The sequence below is a fragment of the Theropithecus gelada genome, chromosome 1, assembly GCF_003255815.1.
Source record: "Theropithecus gelada isolate Dixy chromosome 1, Tgel_1.0, whole genome shotgun sequence".
NCBI lineage: Eukaryota > Metazoa > Chordata > Mammalia > Primates > Cercopithecidae > Theropithecus > Theropithecus gelada.
Genome location: NC_037668.1, coordinates 21912951 through 21930935, shown reverse-complemented (window position 1 = coordinate 21930935; position 17985 = coordinate 21912951). Strand labels below are relative to the sequence as shown.

General features: G+C 50.1%; 1 protein-coding gene across 8 annotated transcripts in view; it reads left to right on the top strand.

The window, feature by feature from the left end:
* LOC112606556 (protein CROC-4) overlaps window positions 1–17985 on the top strand; it is a 54745-nt gene that overhangs the window by 25820 nt on the left and 10940 nt on the right. For 2 of the 8 annotated variants that reach the window (XM_025357194.1, XM_025357202.1), the window contains exons 1-2: window positions 10963–11174; window positions 17837–17936. In XM_025357194.1, coding sequence (XP_025212979.1) covers window positions 11155–11174; window positions 17837–17936 — 120 coding nt within the window. In that variant the 5' untranslated portion in view covers window positions 10963–11154. Of the gene's footprint in view, window positions 1–1536; window positions 1587–2584; window positions 2676–3153; window positions 3327–5798; window positions 5874–6002; window positions 6170–10956; window positions 11175–14267; window positions 15957–17836; window positions 17937–17985 lie in introns of those variants that run through there. The other 6 variants (XM_025357175.1, XM_025357167.1, XR_003115659.1 and 3 more) reach the window with 6 other exon arrangements.

Sequence of the window (17985 nt, the reverse complement as noted above, 5' to 3'; positions counted from 1 at the left end):
GAATGAATGCATGAGCACACCAAAAGCCACTGCTTGGGGTCCCATGGCCATTGACTAGGTGGTGGAAAAAGGAGAATGGATTCATAATATGGAATGGGCTCTGGATTAAGACTCAGACTCAGCCTCTAAACCATCATGGGGTGGCCCCATCCTGGCCCCCTGCCGAATAAACCTGGAGAGCTCATCCCTTCCAACTCCAAATAAACAGTTCCTTGTTTTCTTGCCAGATCTGAATTCTCTGTGCCTTGCTCTATGTGAGTTTGTGACTCTATCTCTGGCTCCCCCACTCTCTGTGAGCTGCAGTTCTGTCCCTCTTGTCTCTGTCATTGCTTCGAAGCTTTTCTGGCTTCATCTGTCTCTGTTTTCAGGTCTCTGTCTCTTCCCTCCTGCCCCCCGCCCCCGCTGGAATTAGCCTTTGTGAATTCAAAGGCTTCTCACTGAGCTCCTCCCCACTCTTCCCAGAATAACATTGAGTAAAATGAGATAAAACCCTCCCGCCCCTAGGTTTTTTTCTGTCCTACTCCCCTCAGCCCCCTCCTCCAGGGCTACAACCCCCTCTTATAATGTCAGATAATTGCTGGTGTGCAGCTCTGAGGAGCCAGAGCTGATACCAGGGAAGGAGAAAGGGGGAAAGAAATAAATAATAATCTGCCTCCATTCAGCGTATATAGGTTACCTGATTTGCATATATGCTAATAATGCTATAATTACCCTGCTGTTCTGGCCTATGATCAAGTTCTATAAATACATAGGATAGCAGAGCTAGGCCTAGCAACACCACCCCCAAAATCATGGAGTATATGTATGTATATGTGTGCATTTTATGTACACTCTAAACCTATGAGCCTCTCTTTGTTAGAACACACTTCCTTACAGATTCCAGCTCTTCAGACGTTCAGCTACCCCTCTTGTGTTTTGAAGCTACTCCAGAGGAGGGAAGACATGCCTGAATGAGAAAACATTCTAGGTTTTACTTAATTCTTAGTATTAATTTCATTTTGAATATTATGGCTATTTTTAGGAAAATCAGACTTCCCCAAATTATTGAATTTGTTATTATCACCTGGATTCCCCCACCTCTTACAATCCTACACCTTGGGGTACAGGCTGGTGGGTAGGAACAGGAAGCCCCCATCTCTTAGGCCTACTGAGATGTTTCAGAAGGCGCTGCCTACGGGAGAGGAAGTGGAGTCCTCTTCCCCAAACATGCCCCTCATGCCTTAGTCTCCTGGCACACTCACCACTCGAAGGAAACCAGGGGGAAGATACACAGGGGGTTGTGCAAATTTTTGGGTGATGGTGGCAGAAGTGGGGAGGAAGCTTGGAGGAACATAAAAGATGCAATCCACAGCTGTCTGCTTTTAATTATAATTATCCCCTTCGCTTCCTTTCTGGCTAATGAGGGGGGGTGGATTTAAATTTTTTTCTCCCTTTTCTCCCCCTCCCTCCTTTCCCTGGAATTGAGGGGTGGGGTGAGTTCAGGATCCTCCTCCCCTTCCTCCCTTATCCCCTAGTTACTGGGAGAAAGGCAGACTCCAGAGGGTGGTGACAGTATGAAGAGATTTGTAGGAACAAAAGAAGGACAGGTTTGGATTGCTGGACACGTCCCAGAGTTGGAGAGACCCCCCCCATTCCACTGGCACCCCCTCCCATCAACCCCCCAGCTCCCTAGACAAGGAACTCAATGTCTTCCAGCCGGTGAGAAAGGAGCTAACGGGAGCCCTGGTCTAGAGAGAAGGGGGAGGGAAGGGGTGGGGAGTTGCAGGGGGGTGCAAAATTAGTCTCAAAGGATCTTTATTTCTGAGCTAGTGAAGCAGATGTAATCAAGGGGAGAGCAAAATAATCATAATGGGAGGAATGGGGGAGGGGAAGTGGGGCTGGAATGGGGGGACTGGGCCAGGACAGGGCTGAGAATTGGGGGGCAGAGAACAGTGAGTGGGGAGAGTCTCTTGCCTTTTCTCACCCCTCTAAAGTCTCCCTACTTTAAGATGGAGAAAGAAGGACCCAGTCTATAGACTCTGACCTTAGCCCTCAGAATCCCTCATTCAGAGCTGAGGGATCGCCAGGCCAGAAGGTGGCTGGGAAGGCACCAGGGAGAGAAGAGAGCCTCCCGCCCCCAGTTGAGGGAGGTGGTGAGGAGAGGGGAGACTGAAAGCAGTGGGGGAGGGTGAGAGAGGGGAGCCAGCAGAGACTCAAGTGGCCTCCAGGTCTGTGGGACAAAAGTTGGAGGGAGATTTGTGTATGAGAGAGGAGGGGAGGGGGCCGTGGGGAAGGGGGGGCTTTGACAATGAACTTGAGACAAACTTCATTAGCATGCAGGCCTGCTGTCTGTCACGTCGAGCTCAGACCGAGTTCCCATGCAGACCAGGAAGAGTGGGAGGGAGAAAAAGGGAGGGGCTGAGGGTGGGGGTTAGAGAGAGAAAAGAGACCCGACCATTGTACCATTCTGGGCCCCAGCTTCCACCAAATATCGGGACCCCAGCCCTGGAAACCAACCCCCAAATTCCTCTCCCTCCTCTAAGAAAAAGATAATTTATCTCCCACTTTGACTCTGTGGTCCCGCCCCTTCTCTTCTCTTGTCTAGACTTCCAAGTGCTGGCCTTCATCTCCCTGCAAGATGCGCCCCCCTCCAGCTCCCAGCCTTCATCTTCCGACTGTCACTGTCTCCTTCACGAGTAAGATCTGGATTTGTGATTAGTTAAGCTGACCACGAAAGGAGTTGAGGGGAGGCCTGGGAAGGGGGGCCTGAAATGCCCTGAGCCTTCAAATGGCAAACTGTGTCACCTTGCCATGACTCCTCATCAGCTCCTCGCCTTACCCTCCACACACCACTTAATCATTCTCTCAAGTTCCTAAGCGAATTAAAACTCAGAGACTAGGGACCAAGTCTTTCTGTCACACCCTTTCTCTTGCCTCCCTTGGGGATGAGGGTGGCCTGGAGGAACAATAGCTTCCCTTAGCCCCTTCTTCCTGCCTCAGGTTAGAAAAGGCAGTAGGGGAGGTGGCAAGCAGAGTGGAGGTGACAAAGACCCCTGCCCACACAGGCATTGGAAGGAAGAAGGAGGGGTTTCGTCAGAGTGGGCTGTTATTTTGGTGGTGGTGGTGGTAGTGTCTCCAGAGAGGGGCAGCACCCCCTTTTTGCTGCCTTTCCAGGGAGAGCAGCAAGAGAAAGAAAGAGAGAGGCAAGCGAAATTCCTGAATGGATAGACAGATGCTACGTCATCGGAGCTGCATCCTCCACTCCACAAGAGGCTAGGAGCTGGGGGGAGAGAGGCAGTCCAGCCGCAGGGGCCACCCGAACAGTCTCTCCTCCTCACAGAAGCCTGGTAAGTGCCCATTCGGGTCCAGGGAGGATCCCAGCCCCCTCAGACATCTAGGCTGGGTGTGGGAAGAGATCCCCTAAAATCAGTCAGGACGCCCTAACCTTCCTACTTTACCTACTGGCTAATGGAGGCTGGTGCAAAATCATCACAGAAAGAAAAGGCTGATAAAAGATTTAGGGGGTCCCCAAAATGGATGAGGTATGTGTGTAGAGGTGGAGCTGGCAGCAGGGCTCTCACCTCCAGCCTCCTGGGCACCTATCGCTGAGCCCAAGGCAGTGGCTCTGCCCACCCGCCCCAGAGTGGCTCCTGGTTCCCCTCCTTCCCCCAGCCCATGCCGGCTGGAGACAGCTCACTAAGTTTGTCAATGGGATTGTAGGGGGGCTTTAGGGTCACGGTGCTACTGATCCTATTAATCTGCCCCTCCCTTCTCTCCACCAGACATGGCCAACATCTTAATGCTTGCACCAGAGGAGAGGCAGGAAGGAAACTGTAGTGGAGATGGGAAGGAAGGGGAAAAATGGTTCTGTATTTGGACTCCTGACCTTGTTTCCTCGATCTGGCTCTTATTCCTTTCTGACCTAGAGACTTCAGCTTTTAGGAGAGGACAAAGTCTGAGGGACTTGGGCATGGGGGGAAAGGAGCCAGATGTCCCCCCATGAAAGAAAGGTGGAGACCATAATTGGGAACAATCCAAAAACATTTTATAGGATTTAGATTAATTTAATCCCCCTTCCCCCCCCTTTTCTATGGTATGAGCTGGCAGGTGGGAAAGGGGCTGAGTGGAACCTAAAGGCAAGTGAGGTGTCGGAGAAAATGCTTAGGTTCTAGAAGGGGAGAGAACCCTACCCCAACCCTCTTCACACCCATCTAATGGAGGGTGTGTGTGTGTGTGTGTGTGTGTGTGTGTGTGTGTTTCCTACGGAAGGCCAGGAGATATAGAAAGAAGGCACTTTTCCTGCCCCTAGTCCCCCACTCACACTGTGCTTTCTGGGAGACAAGATTGGGGCCATTGTGGGGTAGTGGAGGCTGGAGCGGAGCAGACTATTCTTGGAACCCCAGAGGCCAGATTGCTGGGAGAGGCTAAGGCTGCCAGCCATCATACGTACACACACATGTTCCATGCCTGCTGGGCTGTGTTCTTCATCACCATGTTCCCCTAGGCATTGTGTATGCTTTGTTGGGGGGTGGCAGGGCAGAGATCAGTGATGAGGGGGATAACTGCCCCAGGGACCCCAGAACTCTCATTGATTAGGGTGGAGGGAAGAGCCATCCTTATGTCTGTTTTCTAGCGTGTCAGCAAATTGGTGTGGGGTGGGGGTAGCCCCTTCTTTAGTATGAAGATAATTTCAGACTGAGACATCCCTTTATGAAATGGATGGGCTGGCAGAGCTGAGGCTGGGAGTCAAGTGAGTATTTGTGAGTGTTAGAAGTGGGGAGGGGGCATTCAAAGCACCCCTCCTAGAAATCAGGCTTGGATGTAAGGCTTGTCCTTGCTCCCCAGCCCCCCTTTTTTCTGATTTCCTACATTTAGGTAGGTTATCTTCCTGACTTAAAAAAAATTAGTTGTGGAATTGAGTTTGAGATGGAAGAAGTCACCAGCATACCCAACCCACACACAAACACACACACATATACGTGTAAAAACACTCATCACAGTATTTTAGGAGCTAGGTCACCTGCAGTATACATGCCTCTCCCCCAAATCATAATTTAACCTGATAGCCAAATTCTGGAAAGATAAAACTATAAAGTACTGAGACTGGGTTCCTATCCAACACTAATGAAAAATAAATGCTTTGTCTTCACACCTTTTGTGTGTATGAAAAAGAGAGGGAGAAAATTGATCACTACAGGATCCTGAGAGATATACATGGATAGGTGATAGGTAGATAAGTCGCAACAGAGATGAGTGGAGAAAGCTAGAGAGATAACATGATTGAGAATATCGTAAATGTGTATAACATTTTACAGTTTACACTGCGTTAGATCTAGACAGACAAAAATATATCTCTAACCCTAGTTCCTTCATTCTATCCTAAGCATGCTCTCCCATAGACCCCAGGCAGCAGGAATCTGCAAGGAGATAATGTCCACTGGGCAGGAGATTACTTCCTTAGATTTAAGTCCAAGATCTCCACAGGCTGTTTGAACAGGGCCAAACTCCTGGGCCCATAGGTTTTGGATGGAGATGGGAGAGGTTGTGAGGATAAGGCTGGGTTAGAGTTGCCCAGGCAAGATGGAGCTGACTGGCCCAGGCCGGAGGCCCTGCCCGCATGTCTAGGCTTTTCTCATTATCCCCCTGTGCAGCCTCAAGCCTGGCGATTGAAGAGGGGAACGTAGACTTTGCAGGTCCTGAAGATGCAGGACTAGGAGAAAAGGAGTGGCTGAGAGAGTGATAGGAAGGTTGGGGGTTGTCAGGGAAGGAAGGCTGGACTTCTCAAAGGACTTTAACCTTTGCATTCTCCTCCTTGACAGGAGCTGGATATCCAAGAAGCAGCAGCCTCATTTGTTTTCTGGTGTCATCGTAGGTGGCCACTTATGGCTTTTGGGGTATTTATTTTCTTATTTATTGTTTCTGATGGTGGAGTGGGTGGGGGAGGAAAAGAAAAACGGGCCCTGTGTCACCTATGTTTTCTCCTGTTCTCTGTACCCCTCTACCCCACTCCCTGTCTCTTCCAGCTTTCAGCCCCTAATTTTGGTCTATTCCAATTGTAGAAAGACCTACATAGTCAATGATAGGTCACCCTGCTTCCAGTTCTGTGACAAAGAGGAAAGGCATTGGGGATACAGGGAACTCTTTCCCCTTCTCCCGTAGGCTCTTGAGGGCAGAGTTGGAGGCCAATTGACCTTGGGGGAGATGATTGGTTGGAGAAGGGAACAGAGATACTTGTACCTGGGTAACAGAGGTGAGAAAGAAGAGGAGTGTGGGTTATGGTGAATGGGGACCCAAGGAGCTTAAATAACTGTGAGTGGGTATGTATGCCAGGATATACAGCTGCAAGCATTGGGAGGTGGTACTGCTGGGAATATCTGTGGATTTGTTGTTGCATTGGTCTGAGTTGATAAGTTTGAGTATGTGTGCGTGTGTGCGCGGGCGCGCATGTATGTGTATGTGTGTGCGTGTGCACGCGCGCGTGCATGTGTGTGCGTGTGCGTGTGCATGTGTGTATGTGTACATGTGCGTGTGCACGCGCGTGCGTGTGATGCATAGCACCCTTGCACACTCACGCTTATGCCCCTTAAGGAGGCCATTTGCCGATGGTTGAGGGTCTTGCAGAAAGGACTCAGTCTGGATGAACCAACCAACCCTCTACCATCTCTGCCACCTTGTTCTCACCCCCCACCGGACACATAAGGTTCTCAGGCAAGTGAGCAATGTGTGGGCTCAAGAATAGAACTGGGAGTAGGCAAGGAAGGCAGTGCTTACACAGGCCCAAGGAATTCTCAAGCTGGCCCCTCAATAGGAGGAAAATACCACTCTCGTGGGGAGAAGTGTGACATCCTTAGGGACGATATCCTCCAGATTATTTCTCCATACCTCCTACCTTTTCTGCCCACATGAATAGATATTTTATATATATATATATATTTCACACAGACTCAGCATTTTTTACTGCTAATTCTTGTTTTTGTCACTATCCCATAGACAATGCAGATTTCTATAGCAAAAAAATGTATGATATTGTTCATAATGATGCACTTATAAGACAAATAAATATCTGAATCCGCCCTCTCCCAAATGCAGCTTTCATCTGTGTCTTCAAGGCAAATTAACCTGGTAACTGAAACAAAGAAAAAAAATATATGCTTTTTATTTAATTACCTGACTATTTCAAGAAAGTGCTTGACTGCCAAAATGTATTCTGGAACCTGAATTATAAAGATCCATCCAAGAGCTGCATCCAGAGAGCGTAATTCTGGCCATGTTTTTCTCTACTTGGGCCTCTTCAGGCACACAGACAATAGGTGGGCATCAGGGCTATAAGGGATGGGGGTGGGGATGGGCACTGGCAAAAAATGCGGGCTCCTAGGCTAATCAAGACACTTACAGTCTCACATCAGCACCAGGGCATCGATGTGCTCTCCCCACAGCCCCCTAGAAATTCCCTGGAAGACTCAGGGTGGGGTCTGCAGTCCACCGCTCTACAGAACACTTCAGCTGACTGCGGTCTGCTGGAATCAGAGGACTCTACTCCAACTGAGACCTTCTCAGGGATGCTGAAGCTGGTGGGCCAAGCCCAAAGGGCACCTAATGCACCCATTTTACTCCAGCTGTTATACTGTTATAGGCCTGCTGTATCTAATTAGTAGAAGGGTCTCCTCTGGTCAAAGGAGCTATCAGATAGTCACGAACACACAACACAATAGACATAACTCTCCCCTCCCCCTCCCCCACAGATCCCACAGAACACAACTTACCAAGACCCTCACTCGCCGTCCGTAATGCCCTCAATCTACCTGATGGCAAATGCAGACTTGCAGACACACTCACGGTACACAGATCTCTATTAATTGATCAATTACTAGGCACCCACTATGCTTTAGGCGTAGTGTTAGTTACCATAGACAAGAATATGTGTGAAATTGCCCCTTCTCTGGAGAGGCTGTCTCATTTGCCACCATCCAGGTAGTTTCTTTTTTGAAACTGGAACAATGGTATACAAACCAATCCCAGTTAACATGATGGTGGGGAGCTTTCTGCTTCTTTCATGACTGATAGCTCTTTCTCCATTGGAATAAAGACAGATGCCCTACTCACCTTTATCGTTGAGCAGGGGTGGTGGGAGACTGGGTTGTCAACCACACCCAGACAAAACCAAACAAAAAATTACTTCATCAGCAACCTTGACAGAAGTGGGGATTTTATGTGGGTAGTGCCAGGACAATGTAGACTAATCTCCATTTTCCTTTGTTGGGGGTCTCTCCTCCTTGTATTTGGACACTCTGTTTAGGCTGAACTACCTATGTAGAACCCAAAGCCTCATTAAGAGGCAGAGGGATCTTGCTCTTTATCAAGCTACTTGGAGAAACTTAGATATATTTTCAGAAGACATCTAAACATACCCATTTCCATCTTGACCTTGGTTTTTTAGGAAGTCCAGCTGGGTCTGAATTTGACCAATAGAGGTGGAGAGGGGGAGCCTCTGATGACAAAACAAAAACAAAAACAAAAGCAAAACAAAAAAACCTTTCTGTTATCTCCCCACTCCAATAAAAATAAAAATACAGCAGTGGCTGAAAGAGAAAGGAGGTTCATGCTGATTCCAGTTGCCTCTTGCGGCACTGTTTGGTCAGCCCAGGCCAGGATAAGCGGTTGTGCTGATAAGCCTGGGCCCCACAGAGGGCAGAGGACTTGGTTGGAAATTAGTAACAGAGGAGAAAGGGGAGAGTTTTAGCTATAGCAGAACATCTCACTCTTCCTCAATGGCCCCAGCCTCCCAGGTGCTGGTGAGGGGAGGGTAGATAGGGAGGAAGGTTTGCTTAAGGTGCTTTTAAGGGATCTCGTGGGAGGGCAAATGGGGAGATATTTGTAGGGGGAGTTGGTAGTATGTTTGGAGAAGCATAGGCCCTAGCTAGAATTGCTGGAATGTCTGGAGGGTATTGGGGATCCTAGAAATGGGTATGGCGTGGTTTCATGAGAAATCTTTGAGGGGATTTATAGTCACGGAGGGGAACGGCTGGAAAGCCTATAGATTTTCCAGGCCAGATGGGGTATGCATTTAGGGAATGCCTTTAGCAGCATACCAGGAGGTAGGTCTATCTGTGAGAATATTTGAGAGGGATTCTGGGTTTTTTCATAACTCTACTGCAGAGACAGGGACCCCAATGCTGTGCTCCCCAAGTGCTTCATTCTAAGCTGTAAGAGCACCTGGGAGGGGGCAGGAGGAAAGAAAACAGGGAGTGGACACTATCTCTGTCTCTTTCCTTCTCTCCTCATCATTGGCTGGTGTGTTCCCTGTACTGGAGGGTGAAAAAATTGACTTTGTGGAAGCATCTAGAAAGCCTTTCCCTTGGGTAAGGGCCTTGAGACCCTGTGGCAACTGACAGAAGGAAAAAGCTATGCCAAGCCCAGCCCTGCGAGTGCCCTGAGACCTGGGAAATTAGATTGTTTTCTTCTGCCCCATATTATCATCCTGGTAGGGAAACACCCGGCTCCCAGGCTTTATCTTATTCCAAACTGCCTCCCACCCAGCAGTCATGTTGCCAACATCAGTGGAAGCGATTATTCAGACATTCTCCAATCTTTGGGGGATGCACTGAATTAAACCCACTGCCCACAGGCTTGCATCTAACCAAGAACAGCTTTCAGGCTTGGCTTTGTCCTGGGCTGTGCAGACAGGCAGATAAAACAATCCGATGGGGACTGATGACAAAACTGGTCATCCCCTGGTGCATGCCCCTGGTGGCCTAGTGTTCAGGGACCAATGGTTATAGGAGCTGGCCCAGGTTAATCTGGCTGACAGGCTCCAGGTATCTGAGTCATAGTTTTTTTTTAGTAAGGCAGTGGAGAGTAGAGTGGGTAGAAGGGTGGCTTGGGACCAGGAATTCGAGCTGCTCCCTGGCAGACCTCAGGTAGGGGCCCACAGCTCGTTCTTCCAGCTCTACTGGACAGCGGGATTTGGATCCTGCCTGCCGCCTAGTATATACCTCTCAAGGTTGAGACCAGGCATTATTCAGCCCTGATTCCCAGCGCAGAGAGGCTGAGCCAGGAATGTCGCGCTGTGCCAGATAAGGAGCCAGGTCGGCAAAGTCTCAGACGGAACCTTGCTGGAGGGCGATCCTCCTCCCATAACCCCAGCTCTCCAGACACACCTGGAGCTGGACCATGGGCTAGAGGTCAGAGTCTCACCATGCTGGGGAAGGGTAAGAAGGCGCTAACAAGGGCCTCCATGGCTGGATGAAAATCTGTGGGTCTTGCCCTGGCTGATGCCAGCTGGAATCCTCACCCCAGCCTTCCCTACCTGGAACTTTGGTGCTGCGAACACATTCAAGAGATATTCCAGTTTCTGCAAGGCAGAAAAGGGGGCTCAGCACCGCTCAACACCCGCATCTCCCTGTAGGAATCCTAAACTTCAGAATCTTTCCCTCATTGTTTTGGGTTGAAAACCAGCAAGACAGGTTCCTGCCCATTCTAAAAGGTTAAGATCACAGTCTGCTAAGGATCAGAACCCAAGAAGCACAAAGAATATTCTGATGGCAGGAGGCAGGTAGGAGTAGAGTCTGCAGTCATCTGGTTCTTTCTGAGGGGGTTTCACCCGGCCTCTTTTCTATCTTTGTGCCCTGGTGTTGGTGCAGCATACCTAGGGCCAAAATGGAATATGTAGAACCTACAAAATGAGTGAGGTTGGAGATCAAAACCACAAATGGCAATGGATTGGAGGTGGCAGGCGGGTCTCGGGGTGAGTGAGGCAGAGGAGGCTGAGAATCAGCACAGAGACGTAGTAGTCCCCCCATCCCCATTCTCCGGGGGGGAAGGGCGCCCCAATTGCGCTCCCCGGCCGGCCGGGGAAGGGGGAGGGGCGGGGCCGGTGGGGAACGAGCCGGTGACGTCAGACGCGGTAGAGCCAATCAGAGGATGGCCTGGGGAGGGAGTGTGAAAGGATGAATGAAAAGTCCGGAGCCGGAGCGCGCCCGGGCCAGAGCCGCGGCAGAGGCAGAGGAGGGAGCGAGGAGGTGAGACTCGCTCCACCCTGCTCGCCTAGGCTCAACGGAGGCTAAGAGCACGGCGGGCTCCTCTGTCCGGCGTCCGCTGAGCCCCGACATCTGGGACTCAGGGCCCTGGCGCTCCAGGGGCGGGAACTGGCAGGGAGGACCGCGCGGGAGAGCACGGATGGGCACCCTGGGCTCGATGTAAGTGGCCTGGCTAGCATGGGGCACGAGGTGGGAGAGCGCCTCGGAATCCGGCGTGCCTGCGCGTCCGCCACGAGGGGCCGGCCGAGCCCCCACCCTCTTCGGGGCTGCGGTTTCCCTTTGCTGATCGCACCCCCTACCCACCCCTAGGGTACCGCTCGCCTCGAACCCCCGGCCATTTTCACAACCCTGGGTGATCTCTGGTCCTCTTTGCACAAAGCCGTTTCTCTGGGGCTCTGCAGGGCCTGGGACTCTGGTCACCTGCCCGGTCGCCCTCTGCTTTCCTCTCCTCCGCCCTTCTCCTGGGTACTCTCCCGGATCTCTTCCCGGGTGGGGTCTCTGCCGTTTCCTTCTCTCCTCGAGAGACTTGCTTGGGAGTCTCTGGGTCGCCCCCACCCTCCCCCCACAGCCTTTCCCCTCTCTTTGGGTCGCCGGGATTTCCCTGCTTCCTGTTAGGGCATCTCCGGGGTTTTTACCTCCTGGGTTTGGCTGCCCATTTCCCCTTTTCGTCGGCCTTTTGGATCCAGCTCTTTCCCCGACACGGGCTCCGCTTCGCTTCCACCGCCCTTCTGAGTTGGCGACGTGGCCGGGCCGGAGCCGCGGCTCCCCATTTCCATCCCGCGCCAGGCTCGGGCTCCGCCAAAGGCAGGGCTCTGGCTGTCGGATGCGCCCTCGATCTTCCGGAGGAGGGCAGTGGAGAAACGGAGAGGCTGGGGAGGCCTCTGCCTGGGTCCCTGCGGTCTTCCCGGGTGGCACGAAAAGCCCGCGCGTCCCTTCCACCTGGGACCAGCGGAACTCTTGCTCCTGGCCCGAATGAGAGAGCGGGAAATGGGGTACCAGAAGCTTTTTGGGTCTGGGTCGGGGTCAACTCCCGGACTTCGACGCCACCGGTCATTGCGTCCTTTCCACGCCTTTTTCGGTCTCTGTCGTGTCTGTATCCCGGTGTCTGAGGTTTTTGTTGTTGTTTTGTCTCGGACTTCATTTCACTCTTCACTCTCCCCTCCAACTCCACTCGTGTCCCTTCCCTCCTACTCCCGCTGGCGGGCGACCGGGAAGCTAAGGAGGTGCTGGCGGCGGCGGCGGCGGCCGGGAGGCTGCGTGGAAGAGGCGGCGACAGCAGCCAGGAGGCGGGGTTGGTTGTTATCTTTGGTTATCTAGCTGTATGAGTGGTGTGGAGTCTTCATAAAGCTAGATAACCGAAAGTAAAAATAACCCCATACACTGCGCAGAGGGGCCCGGAGAAAGCCGGTCTCAAGGGCCGGAGGGGGAGGCTTGAGCGAGGGGCTAGAACCGCGAGGACTGACCAGCACCAGAGGACACAAGAGGAGGACAGAGACTTCACTGGTTCGGGCGACATTTCACCCCCCAGCACCCCAGTCGGCACAGGTAGGAGTCACAGTCCCATTTCACTTTAGCCAGGTGCCATGTTTTTCCCCCAGCAGAGTTGGAGGGGAGCAAGGAAGCCTCATTGTGGTGCCCTCTGGTGGTCCCCGCTCAGGATGGGGCCTTTTCTGGCAGTCTGGGTCACTGATTGGGAAACTGATCCAAGGGAGAATCAGTTGAAATCTAGCTGCAGAGTTATTTCGGCTCCCGGCTCAGGCCTCTCCCTCCAGCGGGAGCTGATGAACAGTTTCCCACAGGCTGTCCACAGCTATGGCTGGGTGGGGGAGTTTGGAGGAAGTCACCTGAGAACACTGGTCTTTGCTTAAGTCGGCTCCTTAAAGCCATGTAGGGCTATCCAGCTTGGTTGGAAGATGGGGGTGTCTATGTGAAAATAGGTGGAGATAGAACTGAAGGTGCTGGGGGTGGGAGGATTGCTCAAAAATGTAAGCAGGGTGGCAGAAGAACCTTTTTCCCAGTCTGGGTTCTGAGGCAGTGGAGTGCAGAGCAATCTCGGTTCCATTCGCATTCGCCTTCCTCCTTCCGCCCCAGGACCTGAGGCTAATCTCTTTGAAAGATCCTTATGCTGCTCTGTCATTACTGACCAGAGGGGCTGAGTTGGGGCTTTTTAGGACACCTAACCTTTCCACCCCATCTTCACTCTTGGAAATCATCTCCAAGAACAAATGGCCTCGAGAAGCTCTGAGGATCTCAAACACAAAGGAATGTGTAGCTTAGTATCTATGCTGCCCAGAGAAAGCAAAGAATTAGATTAATCAGGGACTTTTCTAAAAGAATCTATTTATCTGGCTTGACCTAAATATTTTAAGCGAAAGAGTGTTTAGGTGCAGTTGAAAGGAGTATAGTCTAGAGTCACTTTGTGGAATAGAAGTCAACGTAGCCAAAGCTAGAAGTAGCCCCCTCTGCATTTACTGCAGCTCCACATCCCATACGCCTGCACCTGGCTTTCCACCACACGGGGCAGGAAGGAGTAATAAGGGGGTGGAAGAACTGGACAAAATGACCTTGACTGACTCCAGTTTCCTGTGTAAATTTAACATTTCCTCCCAGGACCTGATTTTATAGCTAGAAGATAATGATTCAATTATATATTATGTGGGAGAAATATCAGAGAATCCAAACTCAAAAAAATTGTGCTTCAGGGAGCCTAGAATACATATGTCTTCTTCCTTTAGCGATTTAGAGGAAGGCGAGATTAGTAGCTTCTTACTTTCTCAGCCATTTGGATTTGGGTTTTCTGGGGGAGGGGCAGGTGGAGACTGGATTAGGGAGAAAGGGAGCAGGTTTTAGGCGAGGACTAATCATTCCTAACACTACTTCCTGGGCACTAGGCCTGCATCCCTTTCTTTGCTCTTTCAACATTGTGAGATAGTTGTTATTAACCCCATTTTACCAATGAGAAACCACGGACTCAAATGAGTTGCTAATGTTACTCAGTGGTTTCCAACCCAGTGCCCCAACGCTTTTTCTTACTTTCTTTTTTTTTTTTTTTTTTTTTTGAGATGGAGTTTCACTCTGTCACCACGCTGGAGTGCAGTGATGTGATCTCAGCTCACTGCAACCTCCCCCTCCTGGGTTCAAACAATTCTCCTACCTCAGCCTCCCCAGTAGCTGTGACTACAGGCACGCACCACCATGCCCAGCTAATTTGTATGTATTTTTTTTTAGTAGAGACGGAGTTTCACCATGTTGGCCAGTATGATCTTGATCTCTTGATCTGCCCGCCTTGGCCTCCCAAAATGCTGGGTTTACAGGCGTGAGCCACTGTGCCTGGCCTAACCCAACCCAGTGCTTTTTCTACTGCACTTGCCTGTGGGAACAACTGGAGAGAGATTGGGCAGGGAGGGTAAGACGGGGTTGAGCTAAGATTGGAGGACATGCGGCACAGGAGGGGGAAGGCGCACCAAGAGAAAAGCCCTGCCTGTGAGCAGGGGCTGGGAGCTGGGATGAGAGAAGCAGCACCAAGAAAGATAGGATTCTTTTAAAAACAAACAAACAAACAACAACAACAACAAAAACCTTTCATGTAGCTTGTTGGAAATGTGAATTTGGGATCCACTGAGGCTCATTCACATGAGACTTAGAACCTGTATCAGTAACCACGGTGGGCTTACATCATTATTGTTGTCTCCTGAGGTAGCGCATTTGAGCTACCTCAGGATATCCAAAGGAGAATAGAGGGAACTGGGGGGCTGAGAACTGATGCCCTACAAAACCAGCACCTCAGTGGAAAGGAGGAATAGAGCCCAGGAGGGATGTGGGGGTGAGGGTTTGTGTCTGCCTTATGTGAACATATGGTGTGTGCGTGTGGGTGTGTGGGTGGGGTTGTCAGGAGAGTGATGGGTGACTGTGTTTGTGAGCTGTGTGTGTCTGCTTTATGAGGGTGAGAAACTGAGTGGTGTGTGACCTGGTGTGAGGTCGGATGTGTGTGCCTCCATGGTGGGTGGGAAGCTCGGTCGTGACATTAGGGACACCTGGAGGAACAGACACTCTTGGATTTGGAAGGAGGTTACCAAATGCAGACATCACAGTGACACTGCTGAGTTCTCCCCACCCGCTCTGTACCAGCTCGCATCTCCTCCAACTGAACCCCACAGGGGAACTGTGGGACGGGAGTGCAGGGAAGCCATGTTAAAAGGGGCTCAGAAAGCCCTAACCAGAGTTACCAGTTAGGAAATTTCCTCTCTTGTATAATCACACCTCTGCCTGTGTCTAAGAATTTTCAGTTCTATTCTTTAGATACTGCTACATTACTATTTTTACTGGAAACCAAATTCTAAGCTGACTTCTTTATTCATTTCTCTCCTCAGTCCCTCATTTTAATACCCTCCTATTGAATTCTAGGTCCAGGAAGCCAAAGGCAATTTTCTCTCAAATATTTGACCCAAGTGTTGCATTATCAGCCACACCCTCACTCTGGGACAAATTCTCCTCCCGCCCAATTCCAGGCATGGAAAGTGTTTTGTTGATAAGTTCTTACAGTCACAGGAATCATCCTAGTCAGCAAACCGTGGGAGAGACAGAAATAGAAACAGCAAATCTGACCAAACCAAGGTTCATGTTTGGGTGTTTTCATTTATCAAGCACGCTAATCTCTGAGCCTCAATTCTGATATTTGTATAATGAGAATAAGAAACCCTTAGGATTATTGTGTGCAGAAAATGAAGAATTCTATATAAAAGATCGTATACTGTTATGACACTCATGGCTAAAGGGTAATTCTTAGATTGCAGAAAGATTAAAGGCTACAGTTTGGAAAGACTGATAGCATATGATTGGTTTCAGAATGTAAAAAGGGAAGCTCTCGGGCGTGTTCCTGACTGAGGATCTCATGACATTTAACTTGAGGAACTTCCTCCTTTTCCAGCTTTGGGAGTCAAGGTGAGACTCCCGGGGACCTAGGTAGGAAGTATCTGAAGACTTGGGAGAGGAAGCACAGCCCTTGGGAAGTCTGATAAAGGGAAGAGGTTGCAGTCCACGTGGCAGAATGGCCATTGTTTTCTTTCTCCTTAATGGATATTAAGACTTATTGGTAAGAGCACTTAGGATGGGTAAACTGACTTACATAGATAAATACAGCATGTGTAAATGATAATTTCAAGTTTATGCCATTAAGCTCCTGGATTCTAAGTAACTAAAAACACAGTTTATTAAATTAAAGGACAAGTTAGGTAGTGGCTATAATTAACAAATCCTATAAACCTGCCTATCAGCATGCAGACTTGTCTTCATAATTGAGTGACTTTAAGAAGGGATGTCTTCTCTGCCTTCACCTCACAAACCAACATCCCCCCAGTCCCCAATACGATTCCTGAGGTTGGTAACCCACCAGAGACACACAGGCCCCTATGTCTGAAAGTCCTTCTTGAGGTCTGCATGTTCAAGGTTTGAAAGTTGGAATCTGGTTATTTATTTTTTCACCTTCCTTCAAATCACTGGAGGGAAGGAGCAGACAAAACTATAAAAGCATTCTTGGGGCTTTGAGGAGAATGAGGAGCAGAGTTATGGAAGGAAGGGTGGGTGGGTGCGTATTTAGATAGGATAGATAAGGAGAAAAGGGGAACCCCCTCCTTGCCACCCAGGCTCTCCCAGGGCCGAAGTGACACCCCCTCCTCCTCCTGCCCTAATCCCCCCATTAAGGCAGCTCTGAGTTTGTTATGACAGCGGCTGAAGGCTGCTGAATTGCTGTTTGCTGTGTCTGCTAATTGGGCTGAAGGGTTGGAGTCTGGACACTGAAAGGGACCATTGTTGCTGTTTACCTTCCACAGCCGCCTCCCTGGGGACCCTCTGGGTAAAGGGGAGCAGCAGCACCCCCTTAGGGTCATTGCACCCATTTGCTGCACAAGGGACTGCAGTAGGGAGACAGTTTGTCTCATTGCCTTAGGGTGGGTTTGAGCTTCTACAGCACAGAGGAGACAAGCCAACACCTGAGCCAGTCTCATCTCCAGGCCAGGCCTAGGGGCCATCCAGGAGCTCCCAGGAGAGAGGAGTTACATGCTTGTCTTTCTCCTCCCTATTCATTCCCTTCTTCTTTAAGGATCTTTGCTTTGCCTCTTCCTCCAGCTAATCATACTTCATCCCTGCACCTTTTCTGACCTGCTTTCTTCTAGATCAGTGATTCTCAACTTGGTTATGCACTGATTCACCTGGGGAGCTTTTTTAAAAATGTTGATGTTTGGGCCCAGCCCTAGACCCATGAAATCAGAGTATGAGGAAATGATGCCTAGGCATCATTATTATTTAATGTGCACCTGAAGTTATGAACCACTGATGCAGACTCACCTCTCCACCTGGGAAACACACACACACACGTATGCATGTACCCACATGCCTGTGTAGGTGGAACAGACTGTGCACACACAAACACGCCCCGGCCTTTCCCCGCCTTTCCTCCCAAACTCCTGATATCTATAATACTATCAGACAGGTTGTATATCTTTTTAATTATTATTTCTAAATTCCTTGTAGGAGCCTTAGAATTTAGAACGGAATTTAGAGATCTGTACTTTATCTCCCACCTCAATCTGAGCTCTTCCCCAAAGGAAGGGACTATGATTCCACCTCCCTGTGGATGCCCAAATAGGATCTAGAGGAAGAACACGCTAACTTATCAGAGATTCGATGACTTTTGTGCTTTTCCTTCCTCAAAGTAATATTGACGATTTGGAGGTCTTCAGAGAGGAGAAACTTTCTTCAGGTATCATCTTTCTTTCCCTTTTCTTACTGTTTCCAAATGTTTTTGCTTCTTCTCTTCCCTTTAGCTTCTCACCTGGGGCGGGTGGGTGCTCCAACACCCTCCCACCCTCCTTCCTCCTTGTGGACGACAGAGCCACATCCAGCACCACGGACAGCTCCCGGGCGGTGAGTGAGATGGCTGTGCTGACCCCCTTTGAGAGGGTTAGGAGGGACC